Genomic DNA, 15,425 nt, shown 5'->3' on the forward strand with positions numbered 1-15,425 from the left:
ATCTTAAAGGATGTTATAAGGGCTGCTAAGCTTTGCTAATATTGACCTCCTTCAGCCTTTGACTCGGAAGAGCTTTGGATCTTATTGCATGCAGTTTTATGCAGTATTCACTCCCCCTAGTGGTAGCGGCAATGCTGACTAAATTTTACCATTTAACTTTAGCTATGTCTATGCAGGAGATGGATAGCTCTATATTGAAAATGTAGTTCCAACTCTTATAAAGATACACCATGTTATGAGAGTATTCATTGCAGAAAAAGGCTTTTCAAGAGTGGACATACACTTTATATAAATGTATACTACTAAATATGCAAGTCAGGAAATAAAATGCTTAGCATTTCTCAGTTTAATAAATCCTAGGTGTTTTTCTCAGCTCTTAGTAGAAGACAATGATGTAACTCCTATCAATTTTACTTTACTAAATTAATTGTATTTGATATAAATGCCTCATGGGGACATACTTTGAGGATAATATGTGTCAAAGTTACTATATTTTTAAAGGGTACTATAAGAGTGTTATGACATATGTATATGTATGATTTCCTCTTTCAGTGCATGACACTAACTTTACTTCCAAATACGCTCTTCTAATGGTAGAGCAATCTAAAGTTTGAACCACAGTTCACATTTTCAAAGATCTGCTATAAAGTTGAACCTAACGTCTAACTCTGGAATTAGGATTCTACAGGTGTAAATAAATTTGGACCAAAAACATTACTTACGTCGCTTGCATGCACATTTCTTTATCCTCTTGGGGTCTGTGATGTCATCATGACAAGCCTTGCAATAGAAAAATGCACTGTGGAAAGACAACACAGAGATTATAATGGGAATAATCTACTTTAAGATTAGACCTTGATTATAACAAACACAGCCAGCTATGATGTCTTGTAGGTCTCGTGCCAATGGCCCTATAATGGCTGCACACAACCTCCATGTTGTAAAAAGTTGTAATAGGGCACCTATAGTCTTCTATGGGCCCCTCAGATTTCATAATATGAACCATTTGCCATTTTTGACTATAATAAACACAACTAGCTATGATCACTTATACCTTCAAAACAAATGCCCCTATTATAGTTACATACAACCTCCAAGTTATACGGAACTGTAATAGGGCACCCATAGGAATTGATAAGAAGACATAAAGAAGCATTATTATGACTCAGATTTCATGAACTGTGCCACATGCCATCAGATGTCATATTACTGAGCTATAATAAGACACACAGAGTGCCTAAAGTTACATAGTAAGAAGCAGATAAAAAAAATAATACATTAAAATATGGATGTAACAAAAAGAAAAGGTACAGGTAAATATACTGTAATTCTATATTAAGTCCATTGGATTGGACACTGTGTAGATACCAAGTAGTAAAGCACATATTGACAGAAGAGAAAGAATATAACTTACAGTACTTTTATGTCCTTTTATTTAAGCTTTTTTACTTTTATACTTTTTTTTTAAATAAACAATATACCTTCCTGGTTTGTTAGAAATAGACACTGGGGGACATTTATCAAAGCATTTAGTAGTTTTTTTTTTGCTTAAAATTGTCGCAAAAAAGTCGCACGCGTGACTATGCTCTTTTTCTGCTACTTTTTGCATGTTCAGTGTCCTAAGCAAAAAATAAAAATCTTGCTTACCAAAGCAAAAAGTGATCTTTGATTTTCAGTGGTCAGAGATTTATCAAGTGCGAAAGTCGCAAAAAAGTCGCATAGCATGAAAAAAACTACAAAATTTACTCCAGCTCAGACATGGAGCAGAAAAAGACGCTACCAAAGTAGCAAAAAATAAAAAAAATTGCTTATGTGAAATAAATTTATCAACAGGCTGAAAGCAGTTGATAAATAAGTCGCACATAGGCAAAAAAATTGTCATAAAAAAATAACTAAAAAAAGGAATACATAAGCAAACATTGATAAATGTCCCCCATTAAGATGTCGAGGTTTCATGCTATATAGGATTTTATTGTCTACCTCTCTGGGTCATGCAGTAAAGGATTACATAAAATTATGAAATCACCAGATCACTGGTAATTCTAATGACCTGATAATACATTATATTGTTTATTAGTGTATTTGTTTACTGCTAACACGCAGTCAGTACTAGCTCCATTACAGTGTCCTTACCATGTGTAGTAAATCTACCATATAATTCACTTCTTTTCTGTGTGGCATATCACCAGCAGCAATCTTTGTATCTATTCACAGTGTCTTTTCTGCCTCTTTAGTTTCTATATTCACTGTAAGAACCCCTTGTATAAACCTATTTAAGTCACGTGGTGGCCTAAATCAACTTTACTGTGAATGGGGATACCAAGAAGATGGAAAATAATATTTCCACAGACTGCACCAGGGAAGCAACAAGATATAGTGCAAAGAATGTCAATGAAAGATGAGGCAGACTTAATGTTGTAAGAGAGTGAACTACCGTTTAACTTCCTTGGCATCACTTGCTATGAAGAATCCAAGCGTGCCTTCTTTAATCTTCACGTGGTTTCCTGGGTTGATGATAATCCTGAGGACAAATGAATAAAAAGGGGGGTAAAAACATGCTTAGAACTGAACTTTCCTAGAAGTTCTTTCTCCATCCAGTCACTGGCAGAACATACCCATTACCCCCTCCAGCTATGGGTCACTACAAGAAATTGACAATGGCTGAACTGGTAACAAAATAATAGTAACCAGCCACTTAACTCTTGGGCTTAATTTTAAAAGAAGAAATAAAGACAGTCATTCCAAATATCTAGAACAGAAGTCCTAACTATGAACTGTAAAGTCAATCCCATGGAACTTGCAACATTTTATTACTCAAATTCTCATGGTGAACCATTTTTCCAATCCTTCACTCAGTCATTGTCATTGTGAATCCAGGGGCCAAATATGAGTAATAATAAAACTATCAGCTTTATATTTTATTCATAGACCTAAACCAGATTAAAAAACAACATTAACACTTTACTACAATCAGCAAAATAATAACATTTTTCATGTCAAAATAATTTAATATGGATGGATCTGTTGAGGGAGGGGTTAATGGTGCATTTATTGATGTTAATACATAAAACAAGAGCAGTAGTGAAAGCTGTATTTGGAGATTAGCTGTATTCTCTTTATATATGGAAATGCAAGTTTATAAAGTAATTGTCATTTGATTGTATCATATTCATAAATTGGAATACACATTTACTACTTTCTTCCTGGTCCCAGGTTTGGGTTTGAGTAAACAAACAAAATATATATATATATGGTTTTATTATTAAATAATTTTTTTTTTTTTATTAAAATGTGTGTGAAGTCTGTAGCTGGAATGCAAAACAACAAAAATGAGAGGCTCAACTAAGAATTTATAATAGGGGTGCTATAGAGTGCCAATCATAATACTGATCCAAAGAAAAAAAGCCAAAAAAAGACACTATAAACTATGCACATCTAAATAGTCAAAAAATTATAATAAAGTTTATTTAGGTAACACAAAAAGGGACAACACATCTGAAAACACTTAAAAGACTACTAAGAAGTCTGACTACAACATGGGAGGACCAGTATCGGTCATTCGCTAGAAACTACGTTCATGTAAACAGTCAGCTATACTCTCTAAAAACACTGTAATGCAAACAATATGATACCTTAATGTAGTACAGTATATATTCCCCAAAGTTAATTTATGTGTCAAGTGCAGAAAGACACGGTGAAAAAATGCTGAATAATATGTGCAAACACAATATTGAACAATTAATGCTAAATATCCAATGTAATAAAACAATCTGAACAAGATAATAGATACCGATTATACCGATTAGAGGAATAGCAAAAGAATAACAAGGTAACAGGTATGGGGACTTTATTTAACACTGGTGTTTACACACTACATTATGATATATTTTTTGCATTACAGTGTTTACAGAGGGTATAGCTGACTGTTTACACGACACTGTACCATGTTCCTAGTGAATGACCGATACTGGTCCTCCCATGCTGTAGTCAAACTCCTTAGTGAGTCTTTTCAATGTTTGTAGCTGGAATGTCTCTCCCACATGATCAAGTTCCAGATGTTAATCTCCTGCTTGTTTGATGTTTTATACTAAGACAATGTGGCTTTCTTCCCTCTCAGGAAGTCATACCATATTAAAGAAGAAGATGCAGACCACTGTAAATAGAGGCAATGTTTATAAGAAAGGAGAGTCATGGGAACTCTGGTTCTTTACAATAGTAATCCCATCTGTAGAAAGCCCTGGCAACATAAAAGCAACTGTGCTGCACAGAGCTGGACAAGGAAATAAAAATAAAAAATAACTAATTTTAAGCTATGACAGCATGAGATCTAATGCAAGTTCAGACAGAGTTAGTAATTTTCTTTATTTTCTACAAGCTTGGAAATCTTTTAGAGTAGGTGAGGATTTAGCCACCTACAGGTGACACTAGAGAAACCAAAATGTTTGTAATTGTGCTGTGAGTCAGTATGACTAGTCACATATCTCAAAAACAGTAAACTCTGAACCTCTTGTCTATGTTGACTTAAAGGGGTACTCCCGTGGAAAACTTTTTTTTTTTTTTTTTTTTTTATCAACTGGTGCCAGAAAGTTAAACAGATTTGTAAATTACTTCTATTACAAAATCTTAATCCTTTCAGTACTTATTAGCTGTGAATACTACAGAGGAAATGGTTTTCTTTTTGGAACACAGTGCTCTCTTTTGACATCATGACCACAGTGCTCTCTGCTGACATCTCTGTCCATTTTAGGAACTGTAAAGAGCAGCATATGTTTGCTATGGGGATTTTCTCCTACTCTGGACAGTTCTTAAAATGGACAGAGATGTCAGCAGAGAGCACTGTGGTCATGATGTCAGCAGAGAGCTCTGTGTTCCAAAAAGAAAACCATTTCCTCTGTAGTATTCAGCAGCTAATAAGTACTGGAAGGATTAATATTTTTTAATAGAAGTAATTTACAAATCTGTTTAACTTTCTGGCACCAGTTGATTTAAAAAAAAAAAAAAGTTTTCCACGGGAGTACCCCTAGTAGGTGTACCTAGAAGCTTCTGGACCATAAACAAATCTGTAACAGGACACCCTATTACTGTGTCATTTAAAGTACTTTTCTCCTCATTTGGGGCAGAGGGCCTTTTGGGCTGCTTAAGGCTCCAGGGGTGACCCAAGTGTTTTTGTTATTTTATAATGATGGATTATTAAATATTGTAATGGAAATACATATATGCAATAACATATGTATAAACTGACTCCATAACAGTTCACTGCTGCCCTGTTTTCAAAGCACAACAAATTTTGCTCCTTTGAACAAAGTATAAAGAAATCATAATAGCCTCACACTCAAACAAACTCATTGGCAAAAAAGTCCAATATCACCATGCTTATAGTAGTAAATGTACTTTTGTGCCCATTGAAGTAACTCTTAATCTCCCTTTCTCCTTTTAACAGTGTTCAGAATATGATTCCTGCTGGCTGATGTGCCACCAATTTGTTATCCTTAAAAACATACTGATATATAGACACAAGCAATAGCACATATAGGACATCTGCCTGTTAAACTGAAAGGGGAAATGGTACAGGACAGCTAGCAACCAGTTTTCATTACTCAGAATTGCTCTTCATATAAACTGGCTACACTTACATAAGACTGGAATAGGGATCTGACTGACAACACTGATTTTCTGACCTACTGCTGACAAATCTTTTTAGATACCGATGTTTTGATTGTGTCCTTTGGCAATCTGTCTTATGAACATTATAAGGATACTCTGTTGTGAAAAATACAAGCTTATCTATGAACAACAACGCACATTTCAGTATCATGCTTGCATACAATCCAGAGTGTACATCAAATTTCATGCCATCCATTTCCGTGAGGGGAAAAAAAAAAAGTTCTGCAATGTATCCCCTCCTGTCTGCAACACTAAGCTAAACCAAACAAGGTGCTGTCTGTCTGGATGTCACATCTACTTGACAAAGAGCTACAAGAGATCCTGGCAGATGATAAATGGCCCTTCTCATTTCTTGAAGTTTGATAGATCTCTCAGGTCCAAAGGGAGAACTAGCTATTTAAATCACAGTTCATCGCTGAGTCTAAAGATAAATAGGCCTGCCAATTTTTCACTGAGGCAAGGTAATCCTGCATCTTCCCCTGGATGCTCATTAAGATGGTAGAGGACAATTTACAAAGTGCCAACGCTGTCTGAACAAATGCATACGTTTTTGATTTTCATCTTGTAAGCAGCAAGCCAAGGCCAATTCTGTGCCAGAGTTAGTCCTGTGGATCACGGTCATGCCGTAAGACTGACACATAAGACGGACACATTGGGAGTTGTAAAACCATGTCTGTATTCGATAAGCTTGTATTTTATGAGTTAAGTATATATAAAGTACAAAAAGCTTTCCAACCCATTCTGCACTTGATGAACGTTACGTAAAACAAAGAATGCCATTTTAAGATTCTAGTGCTTAAATTAGGAACTTGATCTTCCTTGGGAATGGTCAATTTCTATACCCAAATTCCTATCATCTGGGTAATTCTCTTATAAAACCCAAAGTTGCAGATGGGAGAAAGGAGGGGAGGGCAGTATGGAGAAATCTCTTTATAATTCATGCAAACTGAGAAAACTCAAAATAAAATGCTGATGTAATGATCTAGTTATTCTGTACCATTGCCCCATGCAGTAAAGGCAGGTGTATAATGTCAGAGGCGACAAATGGGATACACTTGTGCATAATGTGCTTGCAACCCAATGCCAGCCCAATGTTAGAAAAAATAAAATGAAAAGAGCAATGACGGGATTTATTGGGTTACCCCCTGTTCCATGCCAGCTGACAAAAGGCATTTTATTACAACCCAATATATTTAGTTTTTAACTTTTTTTTTTTTTTTTGCAAATCAACAAGCCAAACAACACAAGACAAACATGCACATTCATTACATGCAGTAGAAAACCAATGTTGCATTCTGAAAGTAGGACGCTGGGCAATTTAATAGTATGACTTTATGACTCTTAGTTAATTTCATTCATCATCAGCATCACCAAATAGATGTGGTCCAGTTTAGTTCTACCAACAAAATCAACACTTAAGGCCCATACACACAAAGGAAATTCTGCAAGGACTTTCATCACTGTATTTCTTCAGCGCTTATTTTATGTGCAGATCAAATTCCACACCAGAAGTTCTGCTACAGAACTTTTGATGTGTGAACCGAACAGCAACCTCCCACTGAGATCATTGAGATTCCTTAGTGTGCACAGGCCCTAATTTTTACAATCACTGGCCTCAGTGGCATGTTGAAGGGCAAGTACACATGCCTGATGATGCCAATAACTGTCTGCAGTGTTCCAAGCTGAGTGTACAGGGATGTTATTGGGGCATTTCTACCGGTAACTCTGGAGCAGCAGTGCAGCACTGTAAGGGAGATGAGGAGTGACTATAGTTTTTTTTTAATTTTTACTTCAATTCCCTGCCCTGGACAATTTTGTGAAAAGCCTTGACAACCCCTTAAACACTTTGCAGTCTAGTTTACTTCACAGTTAGTACATTCATTCCGTCTGAGCTGCTGCAATAGCTGTTTCAGAGGTTTTTTTTTTACAGCAGGCTTATAAACATAAGAAACCCCAGTCAGAAAATAAGTCTCACTTATATGGGAGAGAATAGTGAGCATGCTTTATGATGTGTGCAGTGCTCTTTGTACATGGAAGAGGGAAAAAAGGGAGCCAAGGAGCCCCTTCACCTAGTGTCAATAGCTTTATAACAAAGGTATATTGTTTCATTAGTTCTGTCCTGTAATAATAATGGCTCAACAATGCCTCAAGAGAGGAATTTATTAAGCATGTATACCAGGTTTCTGTCTTGAAAAATTTGCATGTTTTTTGAGCAATGCTCAGTTTCCCCAAAAAACTTTTGGCAGAATTACGACGTAATTGCCAAGTGGGCAGAGCATGGCGTACTAGAGGCATGGCTGAAGCAGCCCATCAACTTTACTATAATTTTACAGCAGTTGACTGGCATAAATCATAGCTAAAATCTACACTAGTTCGGCACACTGAGATCTGCTGCACTAATGCAGAGATTATTAACAGGCCTCTTAAACCAGAAGCAATAGGCATTTCCCTCCCACATATACACAGCAAATGCTATGTTATCCTATGTAAACGCTACTATCCTAGCTGGTCTCTAATCTCCCCCTTGTTGTTATCTCTAACATTGAGAGAGCAAAAAGTTTGACTTATCTAATCTTTTTCTGATGAGAAGCTAAATTATAGAAAATTTCTAATGAAAACTATTTAGAAAGTAGCTTTCTTTGCAACAATAAATCACAGCAGACCTAGCAGAGCTGACTTGATGAGATGGCATACAACTTTTCAGACCCATTCTACAAGTGATGTATGTTTTGTGCATCTATTATCTATTTTGGATGCAATCGTTCAGCCCACCAATTTGAAACAGGGTCCACATAGTACAGGAAATGTCAAGTCATTAACCAAAGCTCCACTATTATATAATGGCATTATGATTTTGTTTTATGTAGTTTATACTGGATTTAATCTACATTAACCTCAGCATTTCTAGAGAAGATTGTGTATTTTTAACGTTATTAGTTACTTTTTAAGCTGTGAATAAAAGTGTCAACTTCCTGCATTTCCTTACTTTCAGAATTCAACACGAAGCACTGACATTTTAATATATCACATTACAAATCAGCAATAATCAACTGTTAGAAACGGAAAGAACAGTGGTAGTGAAGAGGACCATGCTATGCCAGACACATGGCAGTCCTGCATATCTGAAACCGCTCCAGCAGTTTTTTTTTCACACTCCACATAAGCAAACCATGCAATCACAATAAAGAAAGCTTCATAAAGACAAGACTGGCCATAATGCAATTCCCTATGTTGCAATAACTTCTCTGCAGTTACCAAACTTGCAGGAAGTTTCTTGTGGAGAAACCCAAACCACACCCATAGGAAAGGACAAACAGATGTCAGATGAATGCCAATAAAACACTGCACACAGACAAGACAAACTGCAGAGATGAGCAGAAGAACAACCCACTCATTAAGTTAAAGAAAATATGTCAGCTGCATTTCACCTTCAAAACTGCTGACACTATTAGATAGCTATTGGGACAAGGAGACACATTGAACCTTTCATATATGTCTATGCTTCCATACTGTAGAAATGTTTTTTAATTCTCTGATGCCAAGAGTCAAAGAGGCGTAACCGAGCCCTAGAAGTGCTGAGGGCTACAACGTCTCCTTGCTACCCTTCCCATACCTGTCCCTATTTTATTGACAGTCAGCTGGAAGACAAGCTCATTCCTGAACTTTACATACAAACTGTGCAAAGGTTTGAGATGTGGAAACAGGGCTCAGCTTCCAGCTGTCAATCAAGCAGGGTCTGGGATGGGAGGTGGAGTGGGGAGGTGTTCTTGCCTTCAGCATTTCAGGGGCTTGGGAAAGCTGCTTTGACTTGGTGCACCAGAGAATAAAATCATTGTATTACGTTATGGAAGCACAGACAGATATATGAATGGTACCATGTGTCTCCTTGAACTAACAGCTATTTAACAATGTCAGCAGTTTAGAGCACAAATTGTAGCTGACAGATTTCCTTTAACATCAAGCTGATGGCAAACAGTTTAAGTTTAGCAAAAGACTAAATAATGAGAAGATGGAAACACTTTGGATAGCAAGCCTTAAGAGAGGAATCTGATAACAAAAAGATAATGCTTTTTCTTTTTTTTTATCCATATGTTCCAGAAATAGCCTGATCAGGTGGGCAGTTGCCATGATGTTATTAACTGTGACTAATATACCTTTTTTCTGGTGTTACAGAAGTGCCCTTCTACCTGAAGAATGCCTAAAGCCTAACTATACCACTACTGCATTACCAACTGATAAACCAATGAATTACCAAACAGCAGACTACCACCATCTGGTTAAAGACAGTATCCAATGGAATCACCAGGGATAAAGCACTTTTACTGAATCTTTTGGACCAACCATTGTTCAGTTTAATCAACATCGTGTGCCAGACACCATGTACCAAATACACTTAGGTTTTCACAGATAAGTTAAGGCACCAACTCAATACCACATTGAATTTGCAAAATATTTCCATTACTTGATCACCAGGGTCAGCTCACACAATATACCACTGGTATTGTAAGAAATAATAGTGTATTTCCGCTTGTAACATCTCTAGGGGCTGGGCTGTAGAATTATGTGCAACTTGGTCACCAGGCACAGACTATATTTCCTATTTGGCATTGACTGGGCAAAGTATACCTAAAGTGTAAACAGCAATGTATGGTGTCAATGATTAGTATCATCATTTATATGTTGGATATTAGTTTAATTGGGTTTTCCCAACACAGGCATTTATGGAATATCCTACACACATTAATTCACTTAGCTGGTTTTGTAACTCTCTAGACATAAAAAGAGAGAACTGTGAATATAATCAACTTCATTCAATCCATACTTTATTCAGTCCATATCTAGATATGAGAAGAATCCATAACGAAGACAACCATAGCATATACTATGTGGACATTATAAATGTCTCTGGTGGGAAAATAAGTTAAGTGGTTACAAAGCTCTTGAATACGAGCGGATATGCTGTGCTCTTTCCAAGGTGCTGACATGACAACTCCAATGAAAGCGATTGCCTAGCTGGGAAATAATCTCTTGACATGGGCCAAAATAATGTAACAATGGCAAAAGGAAATGGGTTATATCTATTAAGTTTGTTCTCACCCATTTTAACTAATATTTCTTACTATGAGGGTTAATTTAAAAAAGAATGAGCAGGTACCATGGCCATGGTGTTCACTGCACATTATTGGACGTTTACAAACAATAGTAAACAGGACAGATGTTAAGGTGAGCTAACTGGGCAACCAGATTACTAGAGGAGCTTCAGTTTAAACTGCTATTGTAAACTCAGGACTCCGTAGTCTCTACTTTCAATTATCAGCACAAATCAGGAACTCCAAAGCAGAAACTGTACTGATAATGCCAGCCCTGCTTTATCAGTGCAGTCCTGGAATTAGAAAGGCAAAAGGACCTCTGAGGACTTTGTGGTCACAAGACCATGAGTTCACATGTCCTGCACCCAGGGGGCAGTGTAACAGTATCTTCTGTACTCACAATCCATGGAGGGTAACTTGGGGGAGAATGGGTGGGTAAAAAGCTGCTGACAATAAGGTGAGAAGGCTTTGCTGGGGGGGGGGGGGGGGGGAGGGGGGGATAGAATAGGAACAGTTCTGCTGCCAGTGAGGTACAGATAGGAATGGGGACAGTACTGCTCCAGTATTGCCGCACTATGGTATTTATCAATGCTGGAAAGGTATTATGTGCTGCATTGTGGTATTTGCCACTGCTGGAGAGGTATTATGTAATGCAGTGTTTCCCAACCCCATCCTCAAGGCACACCAACATTTCGGGTTTTTTCAGTTACTCCATTGGAATAGAACAGGGAAAAGTTAAAATCCTGGACTGTTGATGTGCCTTGAGGACTGAGTTGGGAAACACTGATGTAATGCACTGAGGTATTTGCCACTGCTGGAGAGCTATTATGTGCTGCACTGAGGTATTTGCCACTGCTGGAAAGGTATTATGTGCTGCACTGAGGTATTTGCCCCTGCTGGAGAGGTATTATGTGCTGCACTGAGGTATTTGTCATTGCTGGAGAGGTTCTTTGTGCTTCACTGTGGTATTTGATGGTGCATGGTGATATCTGGTTGGAATTGATTAGGGCAATATGGTGCTGCATGGTGGTATTTAGCACTGCATGGTATTGTTTTCTGGTGAGGTCCAAGTAGAAAAAGTTATAGAAGACCTGGCATATAGCACCTGATTATGTTTTGGTATGATATTTTATCACTTGGGGCTCCACTTTTAATTTAACCCAAGCCCACACTTATTATAAAACCAGCCTGATTGTAGACAACATATAATAATTAGATGACAGTGTTGTGCTTTGGAAAATGAGAGGAAAAAGAGCTGCACTTTTCAACAAAACATTATATAAGCTGTATATTAAAAAAAATGTTCTGCTTATGGTACTGAAAAAAAAACTGCGTTACCATGTACATTACCTATTATGTCTTAAAAATAAACAATTGTCTTTTTATTGTCTCAAATTTCTGACTGTATATTTTATGCTGTTTTTATTACATGAGATAGGGGAGATAGGCACCTGGAATCTCTGTCAGAAAATGACCTATTGACTTCTGTGGGAGACTGTTGTGGGAATGCTCTGTGACAAGTACAGAGGTAATTGTTCAGGTAGTAAGAGAAAAGAGAAGCTGAGCTTCACTCATCCGGTACTGTAAAGGGTGTGATTATCCATCTTAACAATAGAGATGTTACCCTAAATTACTATAAATTTCCTATATTATAACATTAATCATAAGCAAATGATAAAAAAGTTATTTATTCAATTCAAGAATAATCAGCCTATTGTATTAGCTTTGTAGGGAAAACTGTAAGGTTGTAGGTTTTTGTTTTAATGTCAAGGGAATCTATGAGCTCTATTCACTGCTAAGAGCTACAGAAACTACTGGATAGCTGTTAAGGTATAAAAGCAAATCTCCATATTATTTCTCCGCTAAGTACTTACACATTTCAGCCCTTCCATCACCGAAGTACAGGGCACTTTTTGTCAAGGTAAGGAGGCGTACCAGACTGTGGCACTTGAGCAGCTTGGCCCCACCTTCTTGACATTCGGCTGAGAAATAAACAGGCCCTTTTATAAGTTTGGCAACCCCCATCAACTCCAGAGAAGGCTTTTATAAAGTAACACATATCCAATGGTCTAAAGCTCTTAGCATCACAAAGAGCTGAGAGGCTTTCTATTAATAGCAATATGAAGAATACAAAAAAATCATATCATAATGTCCCATAAAATATTACAAGGTCATGCTATTTTGTTGTGTAAATCATTGATATATCTCATTCATATAGTTGCTACAACTTAAATAAACCTTGAATAAAAGTTGATTATCAAAATAGGTTTAACACAAAAAGTTGATTTAAACAATGGGTCAATTTCTGATAATAGATTCCCTTTGAGAATGTGCCTTTGATGGTGTAATTATATGGAGACAAAAAAAGATGTTGTTGCAGTCTACACTACTATATCTAAGATTACTTGTCTGTTGCTTATAAGAGACTTTGCTCAGGAAACAAACATGGTAGTTAAACTGATGGTATCCTTAAAATAAAGTCATGCTATTTATTGCAAGAATAAAATACACTTAAGGGTGTATTCACACGTACAGTATCATGCACATATTTGATGCATAAAATCAGCAGCAAATATGAAAAGGATACTGTATGTGTAAATACACCCTAAAGAAGTTTTCCCAGAATTTACAGATATCGCCTAACCACAGCAGAGACCCACACTAATTATGAGACCAGGGGTCCCATGTCCTCTGTTCCTCCTCTTTACATGACTGCAGTGAACAGGAATTTAATAGAGCTGCTCCATTCAACATTTAAGGGCAACATTTAGATCTCATAGACTTTGATTGGAGTTGCAGCCTCGATCGCAGGTCCATTTAAACTCATGCTCACCACCATTGTGCCATGAGGTGGAACAAGAGACATGGGACCCCTGTTCTCATGATTGGTGGAGCCCCTAGCAACCAGTCACTTGTCACTTATCCTGTGGATCGGTGATATATTTTAGAAAAACCCTTTAATAATTGGAAATGCTGCATTCATAACTAACAGGACAATATTAAATTCTACACGATGTGTGGAGTGTCATGATTGGAGGGGGGTTCTTTATGATGGATAAAAGGGGTAATCTGTGATTATAAAAAAGAACAAAAACATCTGGCTTTTTTTTAACTAGGGACAGTGCCACCCTTGTCCATGGGCTGTGTTGGGCAGAGCTGCAGAGTCCTTGGCTATGTACCGTATTTCATTGTTTATGGCTAAATAAAAGCAAACTCTACTGTTTTTAATCCTTAATCCTGAAAACCCCTTTAAGAGCCTGGTGTAATCTGTGATATAGTGGAAATGAACAGATTGTGGTATACAAATGCACTTTTGACTGAAGACTGAGACACTGGGGAGAGATGGGGAGCAGTGTGAAACACATAAACAACCACAAAGACATACACAAAACATAGCCACAGAAACATACAGTGCCGCCTGGGGAAACAAAGACCTGAAAATGATAACTTCCATTATTCACTGACAACAGAAGCCTTTAACCCCCTAGATGCCAGTGACCATTAACATTCTAGCCTGCTGGCAGTGAAGGGATTAACCAGATTCCTGCAAAGAAGTTAAAGCGACAGTGGGAAGTCAGAAGTACATTGAGATTTGGTAGCAGAGAAGAGTACACTTAGTTTAGTCATATTTGTCTTATCTTGATGGATGTACATATGTATCTTTGCTTAATACATATATACGTGCAGTATTTATATACAGACACATACAGATACAGGTGCATGTGTAATGTTTGCATACATATGTTTAGGGATGTAAGTACATTATGCATGCACTTTTATTGGTATATACCTATATACACAGAATGCATCTGAGAGATTAAGCAGGGAGGAAGACTTCAACAAAATAAAAATTAAAGTTCAATAATACACAACAGATCTATACTTTAGTTATCTATGGTTTATAAAACTTTAAGAAGAACTGCAGCATCTCTCACATCCATAGGCGCATATAAAATATATCCAAATTATATATATATATATATATATATATATATATATATATATATATATACATATGTTAAGTCATATATATGTTTAGTATATATGCTCATATATATATATACATATGTATGCATGTATGTATTTGTATACAGATGAGAGAATAGGAGACAGCCAGAGTTTTTGTGTATGTTTTCCTTCGGAGGGAGCTCCTGATTATGAGTCCAGAGGTGAGGAGGAGAGGTTAGGGTGAAGTTTGGTGAAGGAGGGTTAGGCACAGTTAATGTTGAAAGCCATACCGCTTTCTGCTTCTGCAAACAACAAGAAAAAAATATAGATTTCCAATCAAATATATTGATAAGAAATTCATGGACACCAAGACATCAACCCCCAATCAAAATATATAAAGAAAATAAATAATAATAACTCAAATAGACACAAATACTATAAACAAAACTTTTGTGCAGAAACTATTAGTTCATACCTCTCCACCGTATCTCCCTTATTTACTAAAAAGCAGCTCTGCTTCATAAGTCATTAAAGGGTATCTCTCATGAAATAAACTTTTGATATATTTTAGATTAATGAATGTTGAATAACTTTCCAATAGCATGTAAATGAAAAATATGCTTCTTTCTATTGTATTTTTCCCGATCAGTCCTGTCAGCAAGCATTTCTGACTCATGCTGGAGTCCTAAACACTCAGAGCTGCCATCCTGCTTTGTTCACAGC

General features: G+C 36.8%; 1 protein-coding gene across 29 annotated transcripts in view; it reads right to left on the reverse strand.

Annotated features, from left to right (window-relative positions):
* KCNMA1 (potassium calcium-activated channel subfamily M alpha 1) overlaps nucleotides 1-15,425 on the reverse strand; it is a 550,733-nt gene that overhangs the window by 157,156 nt on the left and 378,152 nt on the right. For 16 of the 29 annotated variants that reach the window (XM_056531312.1, XM_056531323.1, XM_056531311.1 and 13 more), the window contains exons 17-19: nucleotides 14,993-15,004; nucleotides 2,435-2,521; nucleotides 723-799 (exon numbers count right to left, since the gene is read on the reverse strand). In XM_056531312.1, coding sequence (XP_056387287.1) covers nucleotides 723-799; nucleotides 2,435-2,521; nucleotides 14,993-15,004 — 176 coding nt within the window. The remainder of the gene's footprint in view (nucleotides 1-722; nucleotides 800-2,434; nucleotides 2,522-14,992; nucleotides 15,005-15,425) is intronic. The other 13 variants (XM_056531315.1, XM_056531337.1, XM_056531325.1 and 10 more) reach the window with 1 other exon arrangement.

The sequence above is a fragment of the Hyla sarda genome, chromosome 7 (genome assembly GCF_029499605.1).
Source record: "Hyla sarda isolate aHylSar1 chromosome 7, aHylSar1.hap1, whole genome shotgun sequence".
Lineage (NCBI taxonomy): Eukaryota > Metazoa > Chordata > Amphibia > Anura > Hylidae > Hyla > Hyla sarda.